General features: G+C 36.3%; 2 protein-coding genes across 4 annotated transcripts; one reads left to right on the top strand and one right to left on the bottom strand.

Moving 5' to 3' along the window:
* Positions 1-9,412: 9,412 nt before the first annotated feature.
* LOC132609647 (NEDD8-specific protease 1-like) lies at positions 9,413-12,602 on the bottom strand. Of its 2 annotated transcripts, none has more exons than XM_060323721.1 (2): positions 11,058-12,602; positions 9,413-9,677 (listed from the first exon to the last, which is right to left on the bottom strand). In XM_060323721.1, the coding sequence occupies exon 1, from the start codon at positions 11,836-11,838 to the stop codon at positions 11,155-11,157; it is 684 nt and encodes a 227-aa protein (XP_060179704.1). In that variant the 5' UTR covers positions 11,839-12,602; the 3' UTR covers positions 9,413-9,677; positions 11,058-11,154. The 2 variants fall into 2 exon arrangements, with proteins under 2 accessions (XP_060179704.1, XP_060179705.1); XM_060323722.1 differs by having other exon boundaries at positions 11,101-12,602.
* A 2,686-nt stretch (positions 12,603-15,288) lies between these two features.
* On the top strand, positions 15,289-19,477 carry LOC132609645 (putative late blight resistance protein homolog R1A-3). Of its 2 annotated transcripts, none has more exons than XM_060323717.1 (2): positions 15,289-18,147; positions 18,879-19,477. In XM_060323717.1, the coding sequence occupies exon 1, from the start codon at positions 17,261-17,263 to the stop codon at positions 18,143-18,145; it is 885 nt and encodes a 294-aa protein (XP_060179700.1). In that variant the 5' UTR covers positions 15,289-17,260; the 3' UTR covers positions 18,146-18,147; positions 18,879-19,477. The 2 variants fall into 2 exon arrangements, with proteins under 2 accessions (XP_060179700.1, XP_060179701.1); XM_060323718.1 differs by having other exon boundaries at positions 15,299-18,147.
* The last annotated feature ends 5,772 nt before the right edge of the window (positions 19,478-25,249 follow it).

Raw genomic sequence — 25,249 nt, 5'->3', positions numbered from 1 at the left:
ACACTGCACAAACTCGCGTCTTATTCTACTTATATATTTTATGCAAATTTTATTTTAAATAGCATTATTATCTAAAGTCTTTGCAACATTTATAAGTTTATTTTAAACGGCATTTGAAGTTTTCTTTTATGCAAATTATTATATTTTCTACAAATCTCATTTTAAATAACATTTTTTAAAGTCTTAGCAACTTTTATAAGTTTTATTTTAAATGGCATTTAAAATCTTCTTTTACGCAAATTATTATATATTCCCTAAATCCTATCTTAAGCAACATTCTTATATTTTTCTTGAAAAACCTTAGCAACATTTCTTAGCCCCTTTTTAAAATTTCAGGCATCTTATTTAGCATTAATTAATTAACCTAAGTTTGGGCGGATAACTGTAGTTAACGGATTCTAAAGGATGCCTAACCCCTTCCCTTTAGGATAATATAGAACTCTTACCTAGAATCACACTGATTAAGCAGACTATTAACGGAGGTTTAGTTAGTTTTGCCTTAGTTAATAAATTAGGTGTCCTAATTCACCATTAAACTAATTAGGTGGCGACTCCTTAAAACAAAGCAATTTAGAAATCACCAATATGTTGTACTCCGCTTCAACCCGGTTAAAAAGGGGTATAACACTTATTTCCTCCTAATCATGCGGGAATCTGACTTACTCTTTCCATTACTTATTTAGTATTAGTATCTTCCATTGCATTTGGTTCTGTTAGACGTCTAACATTGGCAAGTATTCTGCAAAGTGGAACTTCTCTTTGAACGGATGCTCAAACAAAAAACATATAAAAAAAAAACCAACAAAAGAAATCCACTTGGGTCCAAAATTTTCATGTATTGCACCTAAGAGTGTGGCCTAATGGTCAATGAATTGGGTGTAACTCTTGGAGTTAAGGGTTTAAATATTAGTAGGAAAAGTACTAGGTGATTTTTAACATTTGTCTAAGTGGTGAGCAAAGCTTCCCACTACGGCAATACTTGTGCTAGCCGGAAGTGGCAGCTACCCAAACCCAATGGAATTAGCCGAGACGTGCACAAGAAACAGGCTGGTTGAACACCACTGTTATATAAAAGCTCACGGTCTCTTTAAGTCTCTGGACATTTTATTTATTCGTGAAGAGTACACGAGGCTTTAAGATCTTTGAAAAAAGTATTGATTTGAAGTAAAAATTGTTCAATTTTGCAGGATTTTGGTCATCAAAGTTAAAGGACTCAAGACAGCTTCTTTTACTAAATTAATATTGTGTGATAAACCTCTGTAAGTGGGATGATTGACATTTTGACGTTGATTCTTCTACTTTGAGTTTCAGTAACTTGGGTTGTGCATCACTCGATTAATTCCACCCATTTTCTCAACATGGATACGTGAAACACTGGGTGCATAGAAGTCAATTCTTGCGGTAACTCAAGCTCATAAGCCACTTGACCAATCCTTCGCAGGATCTTGTAAGGTCTGATATAACTGGGACTAGATTTCCCTTTCTTTCCAAACCTCATGACACCCTTTCAGTTAGACCTTTAGGAACACCCAATCAGGGGTGTCAATGGTTTTCAAACAACCGACCTGACCGACCGAATCGTACCATACCGAACCGATTTTTACGTTATTTTTAATAAAACCGACGAATTTTTATATATTATAATCGAACCGAATAATTGGGTAGGTTTTTTATTTTATAAAAATAAACCGAAAATATATCGAACCATACCGAATAAGTTTATGTGTAAAATATATTTTATATATTAAGTTTAAATATATAAATTTTAAAAATTTTGCCTTGGGTTTGGAATGATGAAATGACTACAAGTCGGCAACATAATTAACACATAAGTTCCAACTCTGAAACCTATTATACTACTCCAATTGAAATTAAATTAGTTTTAGCATCTCTAATAACTAGTAGCTACAAGGCATTCCAATGAACTTGGATAGAAAGCTACAAAGTATTAGATATCTTTCCTCTCGTATGATTTTTAACTTTTCTTATTGGATACTTAATCTTAGTAGTCTCAGTTGTTGAGTCTCATCTTGATTGGTTTTTTCACCCTCGTGCAATCCAAAATACATTTTTTGTTTTTTGTTAACATTAATTTACACTACTGTAAAATAGTGGGATAAATCTTTATTCTTGTTGTCTTTCATGTTTTCTTGATTCATCACCTTTTAATCCATAAAAATATCTAGAGATTTTCTGTCAATGTCCTATAGAAATATGTATGATATTGTATCTTAATTTTAATAGTGACTATAACATGATGTTCATTAAAAAAAACTCGAAAATTAATCGAACGGTACCGATACCGAAGAGAAACTACATGATGAGACAGTTTCGGAAATTTCAATTTTGTTCTACAAAATAAAATAACCGAAAATTTGGTACGTTTAAATTTTATAAAAATAACTGCCCGAACCGTACCATTGACACCCCTACACCCAATCATCAACCTGAAACTCTAAATCCCTTCACCGCACATCTGAATAGGACTTCTGGCGACTTTGAGCCGTTCACAAATGCTCCTGCATTAACTTGACTTTTTCTATAGCCCGATAGACTAAGGACCCGTTTAGCCATGAAATTTTTTCACTTTTTTCCTAAAAAATATTTCACTTTATTTGGAAATTAGTGTTTGGCCATGAAAACTCCAAATACAACTTGAAGTTGTATTTGGAATTTGAAAAACGACTAAAACCTTGTTTTCAATTTTTTCACTTGCAATACACTCAAACAACCAAATATTCTTTGCAAAAACAATAACCAAACACAACTCCATCCTCAACTCCACCTTCAACTCCAAAATTCCAAAATTCGCACTTTGAAAATTTTGCATAAAGCTCACGTGTTACACTCCGCACTTTCAGAGCATGAGAATGCCATGTACATCACCGTAGTAATGGAGTATCGGAGACGTCCCATGATGTTTTGGAAGGTACAAGCCATGGGAAGTACATAACAAAGAAGTAAAGGATGAATTACGATCTCGTAAGTCGTAATCGGGAAAGACTATTTTGAAACACAAGAACATGGCCATTATCAAGTATAATAAATGATAAATATCATGCAGGAGGAGTAGTACGACTTTGGAGAAAGGATGGGTAAAGTTTCGTATGAAAATTTTGGTCCAAATTGAGGGACGACTATCTCTTAGCATATGAAATGTTTTGGAGTGAAACAAAAGCCTAAAATGAAGTTAGTTGAGTCTAGTTTCCAACGCAATAAACCGCTCGTCGATAGGACATCGGAGTAGAAAATTATGGACGGTACAAGTTCAGCTGACAGACCAGAAACGCGTGCTACAATACTGCTACAGTAAACTACTACAGTGACCCGACCCGAATTTGACCCTATATAAATGGTAATAACCCCTTTTTTTCATCAGATTTTGCCTAGAAAATTCCAGAAAAATCAGAAGAGGGAGTGAGAGAATAAAAAAGTGAGCAATTTTCAAGTAGCGGAGTAGTAGTTTAGGTCCGGGTAGAGCATGGTTGTGTTTGTAGTCTTGTTTTGCGGTGGATTCGGTTTGGATTCTTGGCAAACACTGAATATATTGCTGTCCTAGTAAGAATAAGGTATGAATCTCTGCTTATTAATATTATTTTTGGTTTATTCACAAAGATAAAGTCGTTAAATAATCGTATAGCGGGTTGGCTAGTTGTGAAAATTGGAAAACATCGTGAGGGATGTTTTGTGATACATAATGGTGTTGGATATGATGTTATGGATGTTGCTATTGTTGTTATTGTTGTTGGTTGTTGATATTATGATTTCGGGCTAGGCATATAAACAGGGGAGATGCTGCCCGAATTTCGGCAGATTCTAAATGGATTTAAGTTAAGGGTTTAAGACGAGCGTATGACGATGATCCTAACAATAGTATGAATGGTTGTATATGTAGATTACGAGGCTACGAATGATCTTAAGTGAATTGCAAGACAGGAAGTAAGTTGGAAGTTGAGAAATTATCTTCCAGGTATGTTAAGGCTAAACCCTTTCTTTTCAAAGGCATGATTCCTTTCTTGTGAACCCATACATGTTTCCTAAAATGTCCTTATTCTCAAAAGCTAGAGATTCATGATTCATGGAGTTCTTTGATGCTAAAGATAAACGTATTTTGTGATGACGATGATCCTATTTCTAGAAACTCCTATGTTATAATTCCCTACATATGTTTCATAACCTCCTTCCTTTCAAAAGTTAGAGTTTATGATTCAAAGGCATGACTTCTTTCTTGATAATCCATAAATGTTTTCCAAAATCTCCCTATTTTCCGAGTCAAAGATTTATGATTCTATAAGCTTTTATGACAATAACAACGGACATGTTTTTACAATGTTAATGACGATGCTAAAGATGAGAACGTTTCTATGATGATTACGACGATGATGATGATTTCATATTTAAAAGTCCCAAGCTTATGATTTCAATGTAAATATGAGAATGTTGAGTTATTTTCGTGATTCTCTTGATTTTTATTCATTGTTGTTGATCTCGCCTTATAATAATTGTTCCTTCAAGGTGAGATAGAACGATGATGATTATTCCATAATATAATCGGAGGTTACCGACCTTACGTCACTCCGATAGAGTCGTATCTTTTATTTAGTTCTCATGCACTGCTTTATATATATGTATGTATTTTCTCACACCGCGCCGCGCTATAGTCGGCCGGGCATGGCACGTAGATGTGCACACCATTGCAGTGGGCATGTTATGATATTGCCCCGGACGCGGGGTAATGATGATAACACCGAGCCTCAATGGCCGGGCATGATACTATATATATAACACCGAGCCTTAATGGCTGTGCATGATACTATATATATATATGACACCGAGCCTTAATGGTCGGGCATGGTACTATGTATCAATATAAAATGTTTTTTTAAGGCTAAGCATGCATGGCATCCAAATGTACAAGTTATCTCTCTTATTCCATGTTACCTTCTATATCTATATTATGTTGTTATTCATGCCTTACATATTCAGTACATTTTTCGTACTGACGTCCCTTCTTGTGGACGCTGCGCTCATGCCCGCAGGTAGGCAGGGAGACGGATCAGACCCGTAGGTGTTCTATCAGCAGATTCTCAGAAGCACTCCACTTACTTCGGAGCTGCAGTCTATTTGGTATTGTCCTTATGATCATTTGTATTCTATGTAGAGGCTCGTAGACGTGTGTGTACAGTTAGATGTTTTATAGCTCCACCGGTTCATATTGTTGTATAATATTTTGGTGGCCTTGTCGGCCTTATTTTGAGCTCTTGATACTTTACTGTTAGCCTTGCCGGCTTTATGATATACGTTATGTTGTGGGCACCTTGTCGGTCCGCATATGAATATATGTGCTGAATGATCGGATATTTCTATGTTAGGCCTTTTCTGCGTGCAGGTGTTCTTTGAGTTATGATATATAATGTTCAAAGTAACGGATGAGTCAGGTGGTTCCCGGCCTACGGGTCGGAGCCCGTCATACTCCTAATAGGGGTGTGACATCACGATCCTGAAGTGTCTGCAACACTATTCTGAGATGTTCTGCATGATCAGTCTCACTACAGGAATACACCAAAATTTCATCAATAAAGACAATGAAAAATAACTCAAAGCTTGAAGACCCCGTTCATATGGTCCATAAAAGTGGTTGGTGCATTTTCCAACCCAAATGACATGGCAAGAAATTCAAAATGACCATAATGGGTTCTGAAAGCTGTCTTTAAAATATCAACTTCCTTAACCTTTAACTGATGGTATCCTAATCTGAGGTCAATCTTTGAATAACACTAGCACCCTGAAGTTGGTCAAATAAGTCATCAATTCTGGGGAGAGGATACTTGTTCTTAATGGTGACTTTGTTCAACTGATGGTAGTCAATGCACATGCGTACGTATGCATCTTTCTTTCAGACAAACTGGATTGGCACGCCCCAAGGTGAGACACTTGGCCTAATAAATCCCTTCTCGAGAAGATCTTTCAACTGGGATTTTAACTCTTTCAACTCTGCTAGAGCCATTTTGTATACCGAAATAGATATCGTCTCAGTGTAGGAAAGTAGATCAATTCCAAAATCTATCTCCCTGTCGGGAGGAACTCCGGGGAGATCTTCTAGGAAAACTTCTGGAAACACATTAATGACTGGTATTGTAACGACCAATTGATCGTTATTGCAATTTTGACCCATTTACTCCCGTTGACCCTTACCCAAGTCCTGTCAAATGATTCTGACCCGCGGGGATTGGCAACACAATTTCTGAGGTAATAGGGCGAGTTTATTGTGATTTGTGAGAATTAAAGCCTTAAAGTAAAAAAAAACCTTTGATCAATAGTTGACTTTTCGGTAAACGGACCTTTTTCAAAAATTCGTCAATTCCGTGAGATTTGGAGGGTCGATTATGACTTGATGGGGTATTTAATCTGGTTCCCCAAGCACTCGGGAGTGTTTTGTGCTATTGGTTGGAAAGTTAGTTTTTGGCCGTTGGGGGGTTGATCCGGTCAAATAGAGCTCCGATGGAAAATTCGAGGCCACGAGTAAGTCCGTAGCATGTTTTTACTATGTGTGCCTATTTATATTGTATCTGGGAGGTCTCGGGTGGAGGCAGTATTTGGGGTGAAACTTGGTGAAAAACTAGAATTCTGTTAGTCCTAGTGTCTCGCCCCAGCGGACCCACCTCAGCGAGGCTTGGTCCGCAGGTGCGAATTTCTTGTTACGTTACTGAGATCCGCCTCAGCAGATGGTCCTCCGCAGAAACGGAACCCCTTACATTGGAGCGCGAATCGCTGAATCAGAATCAGTAAATGCCCTAATTCGAACCACTTCTTTCCCATTCAAAAAATTAATTCTTCAAGTGACTCAAATGCGATTTGAAATGTATTCAGAGTTGATTCATATTGGGGTAAGCCTCCTTTATCTTGTTCTTATTTATTTACCTTCCTAAGCTAGAAGTCTATGATGGGATCTAGAAAAGCTAGTTTGAGAAGATGAGTCTTAACCTTAAGTGTGTTAATTGAATTTTAGGCCATGAATGTGAGTTTAATTGATGAATCTTGCTATTCTGATCATGTAATCTTGTGAGTTAGTAAATGATAAGCTTGAATCTCTAACTTGGGTTGAGGAGTTAATTATGGAAAACTAGGGTTTATGCCTAAATTGAGAATTTTATCTTGAATGATGAAATTGATCAATAATTGAGCTTAATTTGCAATTGAAGAGTAGAATTGAACTTCTAGAATGTTGGGTTACCTTTTCCACTCTTGAAATACCCGTTTTACCCTTGTGGGTCTGATTTCCCTCCTTTCTTTAGTTGATTTTTTATTCAAAGGAATATGTAGCAATATGGGTACCGTTATTCCCCGTTTCTAATTTAGATTTCTATAATGACTAGACTTGAGTATTCAGAGGCTCTTCGGAAGGGCAAGACTCACATTTGACGGTTCGTGGACCAACTCGGCATCGAGGTAGGTTACGGATTACCTTTCGATTAGACTTCAATTAGCGAAACATATGTAGAATTTAATTATTGACAGAGAAAGTATGTTAAGCCTTCAAGTATGAAGTTGGGATGGATATTCTTAGATTGGTAATGTTGATGACTTTATGGGCTTGTTGCCTTGTTATTGTGAGTTGATTTGTCTCCATGTGTGCGGTGTTGGGCTTGTTGCCTGTTTACTATGTTGTTGTTGTGATGCATTCACCTCTCACCTATCTTGCCACTTATCATCGATAAAGGAAAGAACAATGATTTAGGATTGGTATTGGGATGTGTGTTCATATAGAGGCAAGAATGCGATTTGAATATGATTTACACTTGATATTGATATCATGCATAGCATTCATACACAATCTACATGATTCATTGATATGAACTGTGATTTGATATTAACAATGATAAGTGAGGAAGTAAAACATCCAAGGCTTCTTATTGTGGTGTTTGCTACATGCATACCTCATACAGCACCTCATGCATATATTACTTGATGTTACCTATGTGGTCCGAAGGGAAAATGTTCCAGACGTGGCATTGCACACATTTGGGGTTAAGTTTGTATTGGTAAATAATTTACGGATGTTGTTATGGTTATTCATCCCCATGATCACACATGAATTCGACATTCATGCACACATTTCATCCTACATTTCTCATGGTATGTGATGTGGTCCCAATGGATAAATTGATGGAAAAATATTATAGAAATGTATGATGAGAAAGTGAAGAATAAAAGTCACCTCTAGGCTGTGTGCGAAGTGGCTAGTGTTATGGAAGTCATCTCTAGGTTGTGTGTGGAGTGGCTAGTGTTGTGGAAGTCATCTCTGAGTTATGTGCGGAGTGACTGGTACATGGACTTCGCGGGTCCCCCATGGGTCATGACTATCGAGACGTGGATTTTTTTCCGTCCATAGCAAGTGTGTACAGTATGAGACAGTTGGTCAGTGCATTGCATTGCATCACACCTGCATTTATATTACCTCTGTTACGGTCCGCTTTTACGCTCGCGCATAAAAGATTCTCTTAAATTGGTCTCTTTGTCGTGAACAAACAGAGTCGCCATCTAATTTATTGAATGGGAATTAGGAAACCAATTTAAAGATTAATTATTGAAAACCTTTAAATAAAATCCAGAGAACGGGTAAGGGTTCTTGTGATCCCCCGAGGAAGGTTTTAAGCACCTCGGTATTAAGGATCCGCCCAATGCGGTTTACCTACGGATCTAACATTTTATGGCTAAAAATTTGTATAACTTATTTGTCAAATGTGTTTATATGTATAAATTTTGAGAGATGCATATTCATGGATAGTAATTTAGAAAAAAAAAATGTACATTTTTTATTTAGCTTTAGGGAGTGTTTACTTTTGAAAATCATTTTTAGAATTTCAAATCATATCTTTAATTCAATTAATGAATTAAGTCTATAATTTACTAATTATGAAGGAATAAATCTCTTCAAACTGTGTACGGTTTATTAAGACTTTGAGTAATAATTATAACTCAACTTCTTAATCCGCTAATGAACTCATTTGTTTTTAACTCAAAAGATATAAGATCTTCAAGTTATTTAACAGTAAGTGTTTGAACCTTTGGCCCTTTATCTTGAAAACTTATGCTAAAAAAGTAATTGGACTTCAAGTTTCACAAATTCATTTATTTTACAGAAAAAAAAGGTATTTGAACCTCAAATTAAAAAAAAAAAAATTGCTTTGAAGAAAAGGGCGATTGGGCTTAAACCCGGTGAATCTGCCATTTCATTTTGGTGGAATCCAAATAATTGCTAAAAGACACTACTTGATTCCAACGTTTTTTTGAAAAAAAAAAAAAAATTACTAGAAAGGGTGTCTGCCTCTTGTGCACTTCTAACATTTTTCAATTCATTTACATCCTAATTTTGAAAGCCAAATCATCTGTGATAAGATAAAAGAAAACATGATCAAACTAGTCCATAGTGTGGCGACTATATTTTCACATTCTGCTCTGGGAAATCATCTGGTTTAAGTAAAAACAAGAGTAAAAACGTTAGTCATTTTCTTGTACATCCACACAAATAAAAGCTGCAAAAAGAAAAAAATATAAGCAAAGAGAAGGAAATTAGCTACTGGCGATCATAGCCGAATTTGTGCTTCGACGAGGCTGCTGCACTGCTGGTATTAATGTACTGCTGGTTGGGGCCGACTCGATAATATTATGTTGGGCTTCCAGCCCAACACGGAATATGATGGAGAAAAGATGAGTGCATTGGACTCGCTCGGGAAAGTTCATACATAGAAAATGAAGGAAAGGATTAGCATATAAACCAAAAGGAGCTAGTAGTAGTACTAATCTTAACATGGAGATAGACTCAGACAACACAGCTTTTGTGTATTAAAGTCAAAAGTCCATTTAGCTATCAACAATGAAACTTGAAATTTAGATGGTACATCACTGGAGCTTAAATCATTTTAAAAGAACGGAAAAGGGCCAAAATTACCCCTGAACTTTGAGAAATGGTTTATTTATACCCTTCGTTATACTATTGGGCCAATTATGCCCTTACCACTATACTATGGTCCAAATTTACCCCTAATCTAAACGGACTGCCACGTGCCCTAATCCTAGGCGTTATGGCCATTTCCCCCGAAATAATTTTTTATCCCACCCAAATAAACCCAACCCGACCCTTCTCCTTCAATTTTTTCCCGTTCCTTTTGTCATTTCCTTTTGGTATAAGAATTGTGGTTCAGAGGCCACCTCTGAGTAACATATTTGCTGGTAGAAGCCCCTTTCTTGTGGAAGTTGCAACATTTGAGAAACTATGAGCTCTTTTGCATTTTTGTAACATCAACCAGGATTATTTTCTATGATTTGCTTCAGTTAGTCCTTCGTTGTAATCAACTTGATTCTCTGTCGAAATGATGTCAAGTGACACCAGTTAGAAAATTCGCATATTCACACCAAAGCCTTCAGTTTTGCTTTAAATAGACTCTTAACACTGGCCACCTCGAGACAAACTAGTAACCAAATTCAGGTGCTTCATGAAGGAGAACGGGTCGGGTTGGGTTTATTTGGGTGGGGTAAAAAATTATTTGGGGGGAAATGGCCAAAACGCCTAGGATTAGGACACGTGGCAGTCCGTTAGATTAGGGATAAATTTGGACCACAGTATAATGGGAAGGGCATAATTGACCCAATAGTATAACGAGGATATAAATAAACCATTTCTCAAAGTTCAGGATAATTCTGGCCCATTTCCGTTAAAAGAAAGAAACAAAATATGTCTTAAGCCAATCAATTAGCAACCACAGAGAATAACAGAACTTCGAACAAGGAAAACAGAGAAAATCTTATGGATCCACCAAACGGGTTTCTTTGCACAGAAAGCTTAAAGGAACACTAAATAATAGTTCGTTCATTATGCACAATCACAAAAGGTAAAAGATACCTCACCTATTATGGATTACGACAGTGTCTTTTCGACAATGAATATTAATATCATTTTATCAAAATTGAGATACTATATTCCTAGTTTCCCCCATTAGCTTTCTTTAAAACAAATCTTTCCTGGAAATCCAAAAAGATTGTGAGAGACAACTGACCGTCAAGCGTCACACTGCTCTCTGCTGGAAATTTAAACCTCACCTAGTTTTTTTGGTCTCTGCTGGAATTGTAACCTCGTTCCCTGATTTTCATCCACTATGCCACACTCTTGGGTGCAGCCATCAGACCTTTTATTAACCCCAGAATCCCATTACGCATCTCAGTAACAGCACTTGGACTGAGCTGTTCCAAATGGGAGAACCATAAAGCATTTGCATCTTGGGTTCCACTGCTTGCAAACCACTGACAGATGACTCGCGCAATAGCTAAGACATACACGCCACAATCATAACCGTTGACTTGCTTTGGCGTGTCCGGACACTCTCTATAAGTGCCGTTGGATGCTGTATAAGGAAGAGTAACCTTGTAAACCTGTTTGGAATGATACTCATTCATGCACCCGGAGCTGCTGTCATGATGTACAAATACATTGGAGTTTCTATCAAAAGCCAGTAAGCTCCAATGACTCCCACCTTCAGCCATGCACACGTCAGAATTATCGTTGACAGGTAAGAGAATCAACTTCCTTCGAGAAAGATGAAGTGGTTCTATAAAATCCTTCAGGCTTGCAGGATCAGGACACTCTTTAATCCAGAAAGCAATAGAAGGTGATACCAGTAATATGTCGTCAGATGGAAAGAGTGAGCTGAGATAGCTAAAATAGAACTCAATGATGCGGTCATTGAGATAATTAGGACCATTGAGAATGTCCAAATCTGATCGCCTGAGAACGACATCGTTGTAGCTGAGAATCTTCTCATCTGCTTTGGATTTAGCCATGGCGTCAATGATAACTCTTGAATGGAATCGTTCAAATGGTCTTGAATGTCCCAATTGAAGATCTTGAAATAAGCTTTACAAAATGGAGTACAAGTGTAGCACTGACAAAGGAAGAGCCGAGCAAAGTGTTTGTGGGTTGCGTCCTGATTGTTGCACAAAACAAGTGTTTAAAGGGATTAAAAAAGTGGAAAAATTGGGAATTTGTGGCACAATTGATGACTTTTGTCCCAAATCCCTAGATAATATTATAGATTTACAGGAGCTAGAGGCACTAAAAATCGTAATATATTGGCATCATGAGCTTCCAGTTCCATGTCCGGGTTCTTTTCCACTGAATCTCAAGAAGCTGACACTTCAAGGAGCTTATCAACCGTGGAAGGCCATGACAATCATTAGCAAGTTGCCCAAACTCGAGGTGCTCAAATTGAAGGTTAATTGCTCCTTTGGTTGGGAGCATGTAGGGGAAAATGTCTGGGAAGTATCAGAAGAGGGATTTCCTAAATTGAAATTCTTGCTCCTAGAGAACAGGGATCTTAAATATTGGAAGTCCACCGATGATTCTTTCCCACTTCTGGGAACCATAATTATCAGAAAGTGTTGTTCCTTACAAGAGATTCCTCAAGAATTTGTAGATAGTACGACACTGCAGCGAATTGAGTTACGGGGATGCACTCCTTCCCTTGTGGAATTCGCTAAGGGGATCCAAAAAGAGCAAGAGTATTTTTCGGGAAACAGCTTTCAAGTTTATGCCTTTGACACAATCAACCAGAATATGTTTTTACCAATGATTGAGAATTCTCATTGATTTTGATGAAAATGTTTTGTGCATAATTCCTGGTATATTGTTTGATTGTAATAAGATAGGTAAAATTGAGTACTCCCTCCGTCCCAAAAAGATTGACACTTTTCGCTTTTTCATAGTCAAATGAGTTATTCTTTGACCGGTAGTTTTTTCATATGCCTTTTAAATATTTTAAATTATTAATTACGGTGACTTATGATATTTTCGGATGTTTGTCTTGGGCTGGAGAGAGCTTTTAAAGCCGGTCTTAATGAGTTTACAAGGATATAGAGTCTAGCTATTCTCTTTTAAAACATAAGACGCTTTCTTGCATAAATATCTAATTTTGTCTAAATAAAAATCGTGTTTTGCGCAACTGAACTCACCTCAAAATACAATTGAAATAAATTAATAATGCAATTAATAAATTAAGCTTCTTAACTTTAACAGAGTAAAATATCTATCTTGCAAAATATAGGCTAATTATAGAATATAAATCATAAATGACTTTAATTTGACAATTTGAAATACGTACCTAAATTAAACACTTATTTTTTAACATAATAAATTCTTATTATTATACGTAAAACTCTGTATAATATATATTTGAGTATTTTTCCAAATAGAATGGCAAAATAACTCAAAAACTAGTCAAGAAAATATTTTTGACCTTTGCAATACGCCAATAATTACTCAGAAATGGAAGTAATTACAATAAAGTGAAACTGCACTAATTAATGAATTTGCAGCAAGTATTTGGCAGATACATGAATTTCATGCCAATGACTTTCCATTTAATTAATTCATTTATCATTTATTTGAAGCGAATTTACTATTTAGTACTATAATTTTTTTTTAAAAAAAGTAGTACTTAAATGAGGGGTAAAAATGTGTTTCAATCTTTTGAGGGACATTTTGGTAATCCTTTTTAGCTTATAAACTGCAAACAGCTTATAGACAGAAGTCCATCCAAACAGGCTCTAAGTCTGCTATTACCAAAAATAGGGATCCCCAAGAATTTGGGGCCCAAAGCAGTTGTTGTTTGCCTATGGATCGGCCCTGCCTAGATTCATTAATCATCTCTTGATTTCTAGCTACTTCAATTTAGGGACCGTTTGTCTTAGTTTAAAAAAAGCAGGTTATAAGCTGAAAACAACTTATAAGCGGAAAAAAAAAGTTGGGTTACCCCAATTTATTTTTTTGGGTTATTTTAAGCACAAAATGACTTATAAACTGACCAGCCAAACACTCAAAAAAGCTGAAAACCAGCAACTTATAAGCTAAGCCAAACGGGCTCTTAATAATAAGTATTTTAATTGTTGCTTACTACATATTGAATGTAAGAGTGAGAAGGAAGATTAGATTTGAGATTATTCAGCAATACATTAAAATGTCAGAAGAGAGTGTGAAGTGTTAAAGAAAATAAGTGCTCAACTGAGTAATTAACAAAACATATTGCATGTGACAGGCTACAATTGACGGGCATCAAGGCATCAATCAGCATGTGCATTTGATTGGGAGAAGAAAATTTTTGTTTTGGGGCGTGGTAAACTCGTTCATCCCTTAATTAATTAAACTGTCAGAGAGTGTGAAATGTTAAAGAAAAGAAGTATGCCAACTGATTAACAAAACATATTGCATGTGAGCTCGGCCCTAGTATAAGTTTTAAGTTGTAACATTTATCAGGAAAATAGCAGCGCTATACATTGGTTGAGGGAAGAGAGCATGTGCGCACATGAACATATGTATAACTGACACACTGTATACTAAGTCAGTAGGGGAAGGCAATAGTAAATTTCAATTTGAAATTTAATTAGTTAAGCTCTAGGGAACTTCATCAAGATTAACATTAAATGTTTAAAAGATAATGATATACTTGGGTGTGTATATTTAGGTGGAAAAAATTTAATTTGCGGGTTGTGGCTGGTGGGACATGATTTTTTTGAAGTTAAATCGGATAATTAATGTGGAATTGGGGATTCTGTCAACTAAAGGGTATATTTGTGTACTTCTTAACGGAAGCGGTATATTTGTCTACTTTGACTAACGAAAATGATATATTTATCTATTTTGACTAACGAAGAATATTTAACTATTAAACTAAAGTAGAGGGGTATATTTGACCCTTTTCCCTCCCTAGAATGTTTATAAAGTATCTGATTTCTTTTATACAATTATATAAAAGTTTGGACCTATTCATGTTTTCATATTACCTCCAATTATTTTAAGTGCTAGGAGACAATAATTATAAAATGAGCTATGTATTTTAATAATGATGATTTATTTTTTAAATTAAAGTTGGCGAAAAGGATCAAGCAAGAAGAATATTCTAAACATTATGTTATTTGAAATTTTTCTATTTATTTCTCCTTGAAATTTTCAAATTATTTTGACTTGAATAAGCATAAGTTAGTATATTTAATAGTGTGTTTTGGAGGAAAAATTATTGGTGGGAAATTGATGGTAACAAAAATTCTACAAGTAAAGGTTATAGATGTCCTTTTATAGGTGTGGTCAAATTTGGGCCAAACTAGTGTAGTAGTTTCGCAGGGTTCTTTAATTTAAGTACTAATTCTTTATGTGTCAACAATTTGATGCTGTACAATAATCATTACTACTAAAATAAAGAAAGTGGTCTATGAACACAAAGACCTATATTTTGTTTGTTTTGTTGTTCTTTTGCCATGTGCCAATTAATGACTATTACATGGTATTCTAAGTCTTCAGCTTTCAGTTCTAGGAAACTTCATCAAAATTTAAAATTGCTTAGAAACTACACCCACCTATTTATCATATTTTATCGTTTCCATTGTGCAAAATTCTTCCATATTCAAACAAAGCTTTCTCAGTAGTTTTCAAACTTGTCTATCATTTTTTGTGTGCCAACTTTCTGTTAGTCTCTTCATTCACATAATTGTAGCAAGAAAGATGGCTGCTTATGCTGCTGTAACTTCTCTGATGGGAACAATACACCTGATTTCCCAATCCGACTTATTACACCTTGAAGAGGACCACAAAGAACATTTGGAATCACTCTACGAGAAGGTCAGCTCTGTGCTAGAGTTTCTTGACAATTCTGATGATGAACCAATGAAGGCTTTGCAAGAAAAGGTAGAAGATTTAGCAAATGAAGTAGAACACGAAGTCGAATCTCAAGTATTACTGGTTAAGGAGAAGGATGAACAGGTTCGAACAGAGGCAAATGAGAGGCTTCTTAAGATCTTGCGACAAGCTATACAAGACATGGATTCTGTGAAGAAAGAGTTCATCAAGCTGCAGAAGAGGAATAACAATTTGCTAGCTGGAAATCGTTCGCTTTCACCACGATTGCATGTTTCAACCCTTGAGAAGGACATGGTGGGGCACAGCAATGAACGAAAGCGCATGCTAGATCTACTTACCGGACGCTCATCTCAACCGCAAGTCATCTCTATTGTTGGAATGGGCGGCATAGGTAAGTCAACTTTTGCCAAAAATATGTTTTCTGATTCCTCAATTGTGGGCTTCTTTGATGTTCGTGGATGGATTACTGTGTCCGAGGACTATAGTATAAGAAAGATGCTTCTATCCGTCCTTCAAGAGCTATTGGCGTGAATCAAGAGCTTGATAAGAAAAAAGATGAAGAACTAGCTGATTGCTTGCAGAAAAGTTTAAAGAGAAGAAGGTATTTGATTGTTGTGGATGACATATGGAGCAGCGATGCCTGGGATGAGATTAAACTATGGTTTCCAGATGACAGTAAGAGAAGTAGAATATTGTTGACTACTCGGGACATTAACGTTGCTCAATATGCTAGCTCTCACGAGGGACTTTTTCCAATGCGTTTCCTAGAGCCAAAGGAAAGTTGGAATTTGTTTTGCCAAAAGGCGTTCGGCAAAAAAGATTGTCCAGCTGAATTTGAGAGTGTCGGAAGGGAGGTAGTAAAAAATTGCAAAGGATTACCACTGATGATTTCGGTGGTTGCGGGGTCTCTTTCTAGGAAGAGGACGCTGCACGAGTGGTATGAAGTTGCTCAAAGTGTAAGCTCATTAGTAGACGTTGATGATTATCAACGTTGCTCAGGAGTGCTCTCTTTGAGCTACAAGCATCTTCCTTCACACTTGAAAGCTTGCTTTCTGTATTTTGGAGTTTTCCAAAAAGCTAGTGAAATTTCTGTGGAAAAGTTGATTCAATTGTGGATGGCAGGGACTCTTTGAGCTGAGGGGGCTTGGGGAGTGGGAAAAAGTGGCTGCTAATCTCCTACATGATCTTATTGATAAAAGTCTAATTGTTGTTAGCAAGCATAGTTTGGATGGAAATATCAAGACATGTGGGATTCATGATCTTCTCCATGATTTATGCTTGAGAGAAGCTGAAAGCGAGAATCTTTTGTACGTTCCAAATCCCTCAATTTCTGAACCCAAAAGTGTTATTCAAGATCGTCGGTGGGTTTCATTTCATTTAGAGGAAGGTTGTTTTTTTCCCTCTCTTACTTACAGTAAAACACGTTCTCTTAAGTTTCTTTCGGGTGAAATTAGGTCTAGTACTATTGAATTAGGACTAAACCATTTCAAACTTCTTAGAGTATTGGACTTGGGGCGATTGGGCAGGAGTAGTTTCCCTAAGGAATTATCTTACCTGGTTTCCTTGAGATATTTGGCTATGGGGCGTTTGAACACGTGTCCATATCTACCAGTTTATAAGCTTCAAAATTTACAAACTTTTATTATTCGTGAAAGAAAGACAAGTAAACCCAGTTGGTTTCACCTACCAAATGGAACATGGAAAATGTCTCAATTGAGGCATCTCCACTTGCAAAGCTTTTATTTGTGTTCTCTAAAGTTATCTGCCGATGATGTTAAGTACCAGGTTTTGGATAACTTGCAAAGTATTTATGGGTTGAGTCCTGATTGTTGCACTAAACAGATGTTTGAAGGGATTAAAAAAGTGAAAAAATTGGGAATTTGTGGCAGAACTGATGACTTTTGTCGTGAGCCCAAATCCCTAGATAATATTATATATTTACCTGAGCTAGAGGCACTAAAAATCGTAGTATACGACACTTACAATCATAAGCTTCCAGTTCCATGTCCGGATTCTTTCCCACCGAATCTCAAGAAGCTGACACTTCAAGGAACTTATCAACCATGGAAGGCCATGACAATCATTAGCAAGTTGCACAAACTCGAGGTGCTCAAATTGAAGGTTAATCTCTTCTATGGTAGGGAGCCTGTCGGGGAATATGTATGGGAAGTATCAGAGATGGGATTTCCTGAATTGAAATTCTTGCTTCTAGAGAACACGGGTCTTAAATACTGGAGGTCCACCGATGATTCTTTCCCACTTCTCGAAAGCATAATTTTCAGAAACTGTCGTTCCTTACAAGAGATTCCTCAAGCATTTGCAGATAGTATGACACTGCAGCAAATTGAGTTACGGGGATGCACTCCTTCCCTTGTGGAAGTCGCTAAGAAGATCCAAAATGATCAAGAGGAGGAGTTGGGAAACAACATTCTTAAAGTTGATGCCTTTGACACAATCAACTAGAGGTAAGTAAAATAATTAAAGAATGAATATTCAACAGCCATTAGATGTTTTACCAATGATTGAGAATTCTCATTGACTTTGATGAAAATGTTTGGTGCATAATTCCTGGTACATTGTTTGATTGTAATAAGATAGGTAAAATTGAGTAGTTCATATGATTTATTACACGTGATTGGTCATATTAGGGTCTTTTATTATGATGTATTGGCTCTGTGAAAGGGTGCGTATAACAATCTTCACATACTTAATATTTCTATTGAACTCGTTTATTTATCTAATTATTTTTCAGCAAGAATGGAACTCAGTAGATAAATAAGTAGATGATATCTTAACATCTTGAGAGGCCTAATCCATTAACAAATTAAAAGAAAGCAACTTAGATAGTATAGATACATAAAGGAACTGAAAACTTAGATAAACAGTGACTAAGTTCTATTTATGCCAGATTACTATAGATGAAGTAAAATTTAGCCAAATGTCTTCTACAACAGCATTAATCTCTTATAGTATAAATTACCTTGGTCGAAATGTTTGTTCTTTAATGTTGGGTCAATTTGTGATAGAAATCTGTTAGAAAAATAACAGATTACTAGTATTAGTGGGGGAACGTTTTCAACAAAGGTTGTCTGGTTGAAGTTAGATAGATTAAATCTTTAAAGGGAGTTTATGATTACGTGTTATACTGAGTTTTCAACTCTAATAATCTCCCACTCTTAAAATGGTCATTGTACAGAGTTAGATTCAGGTGAAATTAATGAAGAAGAAACCAAAGGAAGATATGGAGAAGACAGAAGAAACAAAGGAAGATTGATGAAACGAGTTTGATGAAACGAGTTTTAAGGACTTATCAAATGAAGGTCTGCATGCCGTTCTTGATGGCTGTCCACACCTTGAGTCGCTTGACTTACATCATTTTTATATAATCCATCTTGATGAAGGAGATTTAGGAAGGAGATGAAAACAACTGATTATATACCTGAAGGACCCTCATGATTCCTCTTATAAACTCAATGCTGAAATTTGGGATTATTTGTATCATGATGAAGACTACCCCGATGCAGTTACTGCGTCTTCGTCTTATGATGATGATGAGTTCCATAGGTTCTCTTTGACCAGCCTAGGTCATCGAGTTTATGATGATTTTATTGACTACTACGGCTAAATCCATTTACTCAGTTTTATGAGCTTTTATTTGAGTTGTCGATTTGTAAGGTTTTCTTTTTGCCATTGGATTATGAAACAATAGTATTCCAGGTGTTTGTTGATTGAATACAGTTAGAGTAGACATCTACTGGGAAGTCCTGTGAGAAATTCAATTTTCTTTTCAAGTTTCATTAATCTCCCCAATATTTAGAAATTCTGCTTACTTTTATTTGTTTTATAGCAGCATTCGTCTTCTATTTTGGAGTTGAGACCAGTTGTACAAAGTTCATAGAAACGGATTTGAATTAAGAGGCATTAGAAATAACTCTTAAGAACTTTACACTATATCTAATAGAACCTTTCTAGACTGGATTCATGCTAGCTTGCTATAATCATGTAAACACACCAACACTTTAGTTGTTTCAAAAGAAAACAGATGAGAAATAACTCTTAAGAACTTTACAGCATATCTATACTAGAACCTTTCTAGACTGCAGTACTCCTGAGGTTGCATACATCAACTACTATTACTAATATTGTTACAACATGTATTACTTCTATCACTGTTACACAACAAAATATACTACTACTAGTGTCCTGTCTTTTCATCTTGGCCTAACTAACTCAAGTTGCATAATGAAGTTTCTAAGAAGTTAATGAAGTTTTCTAATAAACAAATATGTTGGCCTTGCATCTTCTCTATCGCTCTTGCCCCTAACTACCCTCTTCATTTCTAACTTAACTATTGTCTCTGATCCCTTACTTCACCTTGATTGCTAAAGATTACAAAGAAATTGTTGTCCGTTCTTTCCCTCTGATCAATTCATTTATATTGCATGAATGTTTATTTGATAAATTTCCGGCATCTCAAGGCAATGATCTAGCTCTAGCTATTGCCAAAAGTATGCTTGGATCACGGCACCTTGAGCTTATTGATAGTACCTAATTATTTCTTCCAACTTCCAATTAAATAGCAGCATTACTTATTTCCTCCTAATCATGCGTGAATCTGAGTTACTCTTTCCATGACTTATTTAGTATTAGTATCTTCCATTGCTTTTGGTTCTGTTAGACGTCTAACATTGACAAGTATTCTGCAAAGTGGAACTTCTCTTTGAACGGATGCTCAAACAAAAAACATATTAAAAAACCAGCAAAAGAAATCCACTTGGGTCCAAAATTTTCATGTATTGCACCTAAGAGTGTGGCCTAATGGTCAATGAATTGGGTGCAACTCTTGGAGTTAGGGGTTTAAATATTAGTAGGAAAAGTATTAGGTGATTTTTAACATTTGTCTAAGTGGTGAGCAAAGCTTCCCACTACGGCAATACTTGTGCTAGCCGGAAGTGGCAGCTACCCAAACCCAATGGAATTAGCCGAGACGTGCACAAGAAACAGGCTGGTTGAACACCACTGTTATATAAAAGCTCACGATTTCTTTAAGTCTCTGGACATTTTATTTATTCGTGAAGAGTACACGAGGCTTTAAGATCTTTGAAAAAAGTATTGATTTGAAGTAAAAATTGTTCAATTTTGCAGGATTTTGGTCAAAGTTAAAGGACTCAAGACAACTTCTTTTACTAAATTAATATTGACTGATAAACCTCAGTAAGTGGGATGATTGACATTTTGACGTTGATTCTTCTACTTCGAGTTTCATTAACTTGGGTTGTGCAACACTCGATTAATTCCACCCATTTTCTCAATATGGATACGTGAAACACTGGGTGCATAGAAGTCAATTCTTGCAGTAACTCAAGCTCATAAGCCGCTTGACCAATCCTTCGCAGGATCTTGTATGGTCCGATATAACTGGGACTAGATTTCCCTTTCTTTCCAAACCTCATGGCACCCTTCATCGGTTAGACCTTTAGGAACACCCAATCAGGGGTGTCAATGGTTTTCTAACAACCGACTTGACCGACCGAATCGTACCATACCGAACTGATTTTTACGTTATTTTTAATAAAACCGACGAATTTTTATATATTATAACTGAACCGAATAATTAGGTAGGTTTTTTATTTTATAAAAATAAACCGAAAATATATCGAACCGTACCGAATAAGTTTATGTGTAAAATATATTTTATATATTAAGTTTAAATATATAAATTTTAAAATTTTCGCCTTGGGTTTGGAATGATGAAACGACTACAAGTCAGCAACATAATTAACACATGAGTTCCAACTCTGAAACCTATTATACTACTCCAATTGAAATTAAATTAGTTTTAGCATCTCTAATAACTAGTAGCTACAAGGTATTCCAATGAACTTGGATAGAAAGCTACAAAGTATTAGATATCTTTCCTCTCGTATGATTTTTAACTTTTCTTATTGGATACTTAATCTTAGTAGTCTCAGTTCTTGAGTCTCATCTTGATTGGTTTTTTCACCCTCGTGCAATCCAAAATACATTTTTTGTTTTTTCTTAACATTAATTTACACTACTGTAAAATAGTGGGATAAATATCTATTCTTGTTGTCTTTCATGTTTTCTTGATTCATCACCTTTTAATCCGTAAAAATATCTAGGGATTTTTTATCAATGTCCTATAGAAGTATGTATGATATTGTTTCTTAATTTTAATAGTGACTATAACATGATGTTCGTTAAAAAAACCCCGAAAATTAATCGAACGGTACCGATACCAAAGAGAAACTGACATGATGAGACGGTTTCGGAAATTTCAATTTTTGTTCTACAAAATAAAATAACCGAAAATTTGGTACGATTTAAATTTTATAAAAATAACTGCCCGAACCGTACCATTGACACCCCTACACCCAATCTTCAACATGAAACTCTAAATCCCTTCACCGCACATCTGAATAGGACCTCTGGCGACTTTGAGCTGTTCACAAATGCTCCTGCATTAACTTGACTTTTTCCATAGCCCGATAGACTAAGGACCCGTTTGGCCATGAAATTTTTTCACTTTTTTCCTGAAAATTATTTCACTTTATTTGGAAATCAGTGTTTGGCCATGAAAATTCCAAATACAACTTGAAGTTGTATTTGGAATTTGAAAAACGACTAAAACCTTGTTTTCAATTTTTTCACTTGCAATACATTCAAACAACAAAATATTCTTTGCGAAAACAATAACCAAACACAGCTCCATCCTCAACTCCAATTTCAACTCGAAAATTCCAAAATTCGCACTTTGAAAATTTTGCATAAAGCTCACGATCCTGAAGTGTCTGCAACACTATTCCGAGATGTTCTGCATGATCAGTCTCACTATAGGAATACACTAAAATTTCATCAATAAAGACAATGACGAATAACTCAAAGCTTGAAGACCCCGTTCATATGGTCCATAAAAGTGGCTGGTGCATTTTCCAACCCAAATGACATGACAAGAAATTCAAAATGACCATAACCGGTTCTGAAAGTTGTCTTTAAAATATCAACTTCCTTAACCTTTAACTGATGGTATCCTAATCTGAGGTCAATCTTTGAATACCACTGGCACCCTGAAGTTGGTCAAATAAATCATCAATTCTGGGGAGAGAATACTTGTTCTTAATGGTGACTTTGTTCAACTAATGGTAGTCAATGCACATGCGTACGGATGCATCTTTCTTTCAGACAAACCGAATTGGCACGCCCCAAGGTGAGACACTTGGCCTAATAAATCCCTTCTCGAGAAGATCTTTCAACTGGGCTTTTAACTCTTTCAACTCTGCTGGAGCCATTTTGTATACCGGAATAGATATCGTCCCAGTGTCGGAAAGTAGATCAATTCCAAAATCTATCTCCCTGTCGGGAAGAACTCCAAGGATATCTTCTTGGAAAACTTCTGGAAACATATTAATGACTGGTATTGTAATGACCAATTGATCATTATTGTACTTTTGACCCATTTACTCCCGTTGACCCTTACCCAAGTCCTGTCAAATGATTCTGACCCGCGGGGATGGGCAACACAATTTATGAGGTAATAGGGTGAGTTTATTGTGATTTATGAGAATTAGAGCCTTAAAGTAAAAAACCATTGACCAACAGTTGACTTTTGGGTAAACAGACCTTTTTCAAAAATTCGTTCGATTATGACTTGATGGGGTATTTAATCCGGTTCCCCAGGCACTCGGGAGTGTTTTGTGCTATTGGTTGGAAAGTTAGTTTTTGGCCGTTGGGGGGTTGATCCGGTCAAATAGAGCTCCGATGGAAAATTCGAGGCCACGAGTGAGTCCGTAGCATGTTTTTACTATGTGTGCCTATTTATATTATATCTGGGAGGTCTCGGGTGGAGGCAGTATTTGGGGTGAAACTTGGTGAAAAACTAGAATTCTGTTAGTCCTAGTGTCTCGCCCCAGCGGACCCACCTCAGCGAGGCTTGGTCCGCAGGTGCAAATTTCTTGTTACATTACTGAGATCCGCCTCAACAGATGGTCCTCCGCAGAAGCGGAACCCTTTACACTGGAGCGTGAATTGCTGAATCAAAATCATTAAATGCCCTAATTCGAACCATTTCTTTCCCATTCCAAAAATTAATTCTCCAAGAAACTCAAAGGCGATTTGAAATGTATTCAGAGTTGATTCATCTTGGGGTAAGTCTCCTTCATCTTGTTCTTATTTATTTACCTTCCTAAGCTAGAAATCTATGATGGGATCTAGAAAAGCTAGTTGGAGAAGCTGAGTCTTAACCTTAAGTGTGTTAATTGAATTTTAGGCCATGAATGTGAGTTTAATTGATGAATCTTGCTATTCTGATCATGGAATCTTGTGAGTCAGTAAATGATAAGCTTGAATCTCTAACTTGGGTTGAGGAGTTAATTATGGAAAACTAGGGTTTATGCCTAAATTGAGAATTTTATCTTGAATGATGAAATTGATCAATAATTGAGCTTAATTTGCAATTGAAGAGTAGAATTGAACTTCTAGAATGTTGGGTTACCTTTTCCACTCTTGAAATACCCGTTTTACCCTTGTGGGTCTAATTTCCCTCCTTTCTTTAGTTGATTTTTTATTCAAAGGAATGTGTAGCAATATGGGTACCGTTATTTCCCGTTTCTAATTTATATTTCTATAATGACTAGACTTGAGTATTCGGAGGCTCTTCGGAAGGGCAAGACTCACATTTGACGGTTCGTGGAACCAACTCGGCATCGAGGTAGGTTACGACTTACCTATTGATTAGACTTCAATTAGCGAAACATATATAGAATTTAATTATTGACAGAGAAAGTATGTTAAGCTTCGGGTATGACGTTGGGATGGATATTCTTAGATTGGTAATGTTGATGAGTTTGTGGGCTTGTTGCCTTATTATTGTGAGTTGATTTGTCTCCATGTGTGCGGTATTGGGCTTGTTGCCTGTTTACTATGTTGTTGTTGTGATGCATTCACCTCTCACCTATCTTGCCACTTATCATCGATAAAGGAAAGAACAATGATTTAGGATTGGTATTGAGATGTGTGTTCATATAGAGGCGAGAATGCGATTTGAATATGATTTACACTTGATATTGATATCATGCATAACATTCATACACATTCTACATGATTCATTGATATGAACTGTGATTTGATATTAACAATGATAAGTGAGGAAGTAAAACATCCAAGGCTTCTTATTGTGGTGTTTGCTACATGCATACCTCATACAGCACCTCATGCATATATTACTTGATGTTACCTATGTGGTCCGAAGGGAAATTGTCTCGGACGCATTGCACACATTTGGGGTTAAGTTTGTATTGGCAAATAATTTACGGATGTTGTTATGGTTATTCATCCCCATGATCACACATGAATTCGACATTCATGCATACGTTTCATCCTACATTTCTCATGGTATATGATGTGGTCCTAATGGATAAATTGATGGAAAAAGATTATAGAAATGCATGATGAGAAAGTGAAGGATAAAAGTCACCTCTAGGTTGTGTGCGAAGTGGCTAGTGTTGTGGAAGTCATCTCTAGGTTGTGTGCGGAGTGGCTAGTGTTGTG

The sequence above is a fragment of the Lycium barbarum genome, chromosome 9 (genome assembly GCF_019175385.1).
Source record: "Lycium barbarum isolate Lr01 chromosome 9, ASM1917538v2, whole genome shotgun sequence".
In the NCBI taxonomy this organism is placed as follows: domain Eukaryota; kingdom Viridiplantae; phylum Streptophyta; class Magnoliopsida; order Solanales; family Solanaceae; genus Lycium; species Lycium barbarum.
This window is presented reverse-complemented; position numbering and strand designations above follow the sequence as displayed.